The sequence below is a fragment of the Buceros rhinoceros genome, unplaced genomic scaffold (genome assembly GCF_000710305.1).
Source record: "Buceros rhinoceros silvestris isolate BGI_N320 unplaced genomic scaffold, ASM71030v1 scaffold4528, whole genome shotgun sequence".
Classification (NCBI taxonomy): domain Eukaryota; kingdom Metazoa; phylum Chordata; class Aves; order Bucerotiformes; family Bucerotidae; genus Buceros; species Buceros rhinoceros.
This window is the reverse complement of record NW_010426216.1, coordinates 58,749-61,794: the sequence shown is the minus strand read 5'-3', so window position 1 is coordinate 61,794 and position 3,046 is coordinate 58,749. Positions and strand designations below refer to the sequence as shown.

At 49.3% G+C, this 3,046-nt stretch overlaps 1 protein-coding gene across 1 annotated transcript in view; it reads left to right on the top strand.

Annotated features, from left to right (window-relative positions):
* Positions 1–1,058, top strand: part of GLI2 (GLI family zinc finger 2) — a gene marked incomplete at its 5' end in the record, with an annotated part of 20,081 nt that extends 19,023 nt beyond the window's left edge. Inside the window, one exon of the mRNA XM_010141418.1 lies at positions 33–1,058. Within this exon, the coding sequence (XP_010139720.1) occupies positions 33–1,058 (1,026 nt within the window). The remainder of the gene's footprint in view (positions 1–32) is intronic.
* Positions 1,059–3,046: the final 1,988 nt, after the last annotated feature.

The window sequence follows — 3,046 nt, the reverse complement described above, 5'->3', positions numbered from 1 at the left end:
GGCGGAGGCTAACCTCCCTGCACCGGCGCCACCAGCCGATGAGCCTAGGCCCTGGTATAAACCCTGATCTGGGCTTGCACACAGGGTATAACCAACCTCATCAGATGCTGAGCCCCAGTGCAATCAGTGGCAACCCAAATCAGATCTCTCCTTCTTGTGGCAGCATGGCAGCAAAATCTGGACCCCACCTTCACCCTCAGCAAATGGACATGGCAACCGACCCATCGTTAATGGTTGGCAGCAACAGTGAGCGCACAATGCTGGGACAGGTTATGCATGAACAGAGTCAGCAGAACTACTCATCTCAGTCAACCCACTTGAACTTCCCCATGGCTCAGGAGACCTTCCATCAGCCCATCATGGCCTCCAACCAGCCCAGCTTTGAGCCTCAGCAGAGCATGATGGGCTCAGCTACACAGGCATATCCACCCGGCATGATCCAGCCTCGTCCTCCACCTGAGCCGAGCCCGGCCAGCAGACCTCGAGGCCTTCGTACCGTCCAGCAGCTGGGCTACATGAGAACTCCCCACGCTACAAACACCATCAGCTCAGGCCAGGAGGTGGCAGAGGCCATGCATAAAAGAACCAGCGACATGTTGCCGGCAGCAGCCCAGCAGTGCGCGGACGGCACAAGGGAAAACAATTTGATGTACTATTATGGGCAAATCCACATGTACGAGCAAAACAGCAGCTTTGATAATCATGCAGACTGCCGGGTCAGACAGCAGCAGTGCACGCTGAACAGCAAGCCAGCCGCCTTGCCTTCCCCAGGTACGAACCAGGTGTCCAGCACGGTGGACTCGCAAGGTCTTGAGCCGCCCCAGATAGATTTTGATGCCATCATGGATGATGGGGACCATTCAAGCCTGATGTCAGGAACCCTGAGCCCCAGCATCCTGCAGAACCTCTCCCAGAACTCCTCTCGCCTGACAACTCCACGAAACTCACTGACACTGCCCACCATACCCACGGGAATAAGCAATATGGCAATAGGCGATATGAGCTCCATGCTAACCACGCTGGCGGAAGAAAGTAAATTTCTAAACATGATGTCATAACAGTAAAGCACAAAGCCTTAGGGCTATCCAAGGGGCTCTGCGTGAAGCAGTTTTACGAATGTGCTTTTCAAAAATAACTTGTTTCAATAGAGTAGAAGTTTTTTTAAAAAGTATTAAATGCATTAAAGGGATTCAAAATGAAAATTTCAAAAGTCTCTGTACAGAATTATGTAAACTATATCCAGGCAGTTCAGCACTGCAGGGGTGCACCTCTAGTATTATTTTGTGGCTTGGTTTCCCAGAGCACTGAACAGTATTGCCACCAAGCAGAGAGACAGCATAAGTGTGCTTAGAGATGAAACCCTCCTTCCCTGGCATCCCTGTAAATAGCACTCCCCATCATTTTCCATCAGGTAAGTTTGAAAAAAATTCCATTTTCAAGCCACCCCAGCAGAAAACGGGAGGATGCAGTTTTGATCAGAGTAAAAGCCATACCATGTGTTCTGCTCTGATGAGAGTAGAGTTTAGTTACGTCTCCAAACAAGGCCTCTGCCAGCAGTATGGTTTTATACCGTAAATACCTTTATACCTTGCAAAGAGCATTGATTCCAAACAGCTTCTCAGCAAAGTGCCTTACCGTGCTTTCGTGTTTAGCCAAGGCCTCTCTTCCTTTAAAAATCAAATATAGTGTATTGCCAGAAGCATATATAAAATGTACATTTATAAAAACACAGTGGTGTTTCTGTGAAGACATTGGAAAGACACATTGATGAGACACATAAAAGGTGAATGCACACTTTGATCAGATGTGTTTACAATGTGGTTTATATCGTGCGCGGAATGGAGTAGAGGCCTGGGAACAGCGATCACTGGGAAATAATCCCCCGTGGCAGGAAGGCTCCGGTGTGCAGACTGACACACACGCATAGCTTGACGCCCTCTGAGCGCAGTGACTTTCTGTGGGCGCCCCGTGTGCATCTTTCATGTCAGATTTCTGAAGCACGCATTACCATATCCCTGTGCAACTTGGCATTGGCTTTGCTCTCTGTTGGGTTTTCCATGCTGAGATGCTCACATACAAAAGTGATGGTGATGGAGAGAATTTTGTGATCGTTGCAGGCCGGTCTGCACTGTGGCACCATCGTGGGAGCTGGTTTATCTGTCCAGGATTCATCTGTGTAATATACTCCATGCACGGCTCTGCCTGGGCTCCGTGCACCCAACAGGCATGTGGCTGCACTGATGCGAGGCCAAGCATGAGCCAATACACCCTGCCCTGCAAGGAAACTTGTTGGCATGCACCCAGTGCTACATTAATATGTCCCACAGCTTTGGTCAGCATGAAAAGAGCTGCTGTATTCCACAAAATATACTGAGGACAAACCAGGGCATTAGTTTGGCTAGTACTTTGTGCTCAGTATAGAGCTACCCCTTGTACCCAGCCTGGTTCAGTTCAGCGCTGCACCTGCAGTCTGCAGCGTAGGTAAACATCTGGATAGTCTCAAACCAGGTATTCGAGTCAAAATAGTAGCTCAGTCAGCCGGCTCAGAGAATGACTTGGAGAAGAGATGGGAGGCACAGGGCCTCCCAAAGCCAAATCCTCCACCAAAATATAACTGCTTGTAATAATGATCAACTGTTTTCCAGGCTGGTCCCACCTGGCACTGGAGTCAATCTTGCTTGCCTTATTTATTTTTGCTGTCATTAGACCAAAGGATAGAAGTGGTGGCGTGCATGCACTTGGGCAGGAGGCCTTACTTAGCTTTGGACTGCATTGGACAAGGACAACTCTTCTCTTCCTGCTCACACAGCTTTAGATACTTTGAACCCCGTACGTTGAAGGGCAGGAGACAAGCGTGACTTCTCCCCCAGGTTCTCACAGTTTGACCCGACAAGCACCTGCACTCACTCCTTCTTGTCTCCCCTCTCCCTCTCACATCAATGCGATATTCTCACTTGCGTCTGATTATGTCTCCTTCACCGGGTACTGGGACAGCTCTATAAAGGTGCTCTCTGGTGTCCCTACTTTCCTTTCGCACAAACTGATG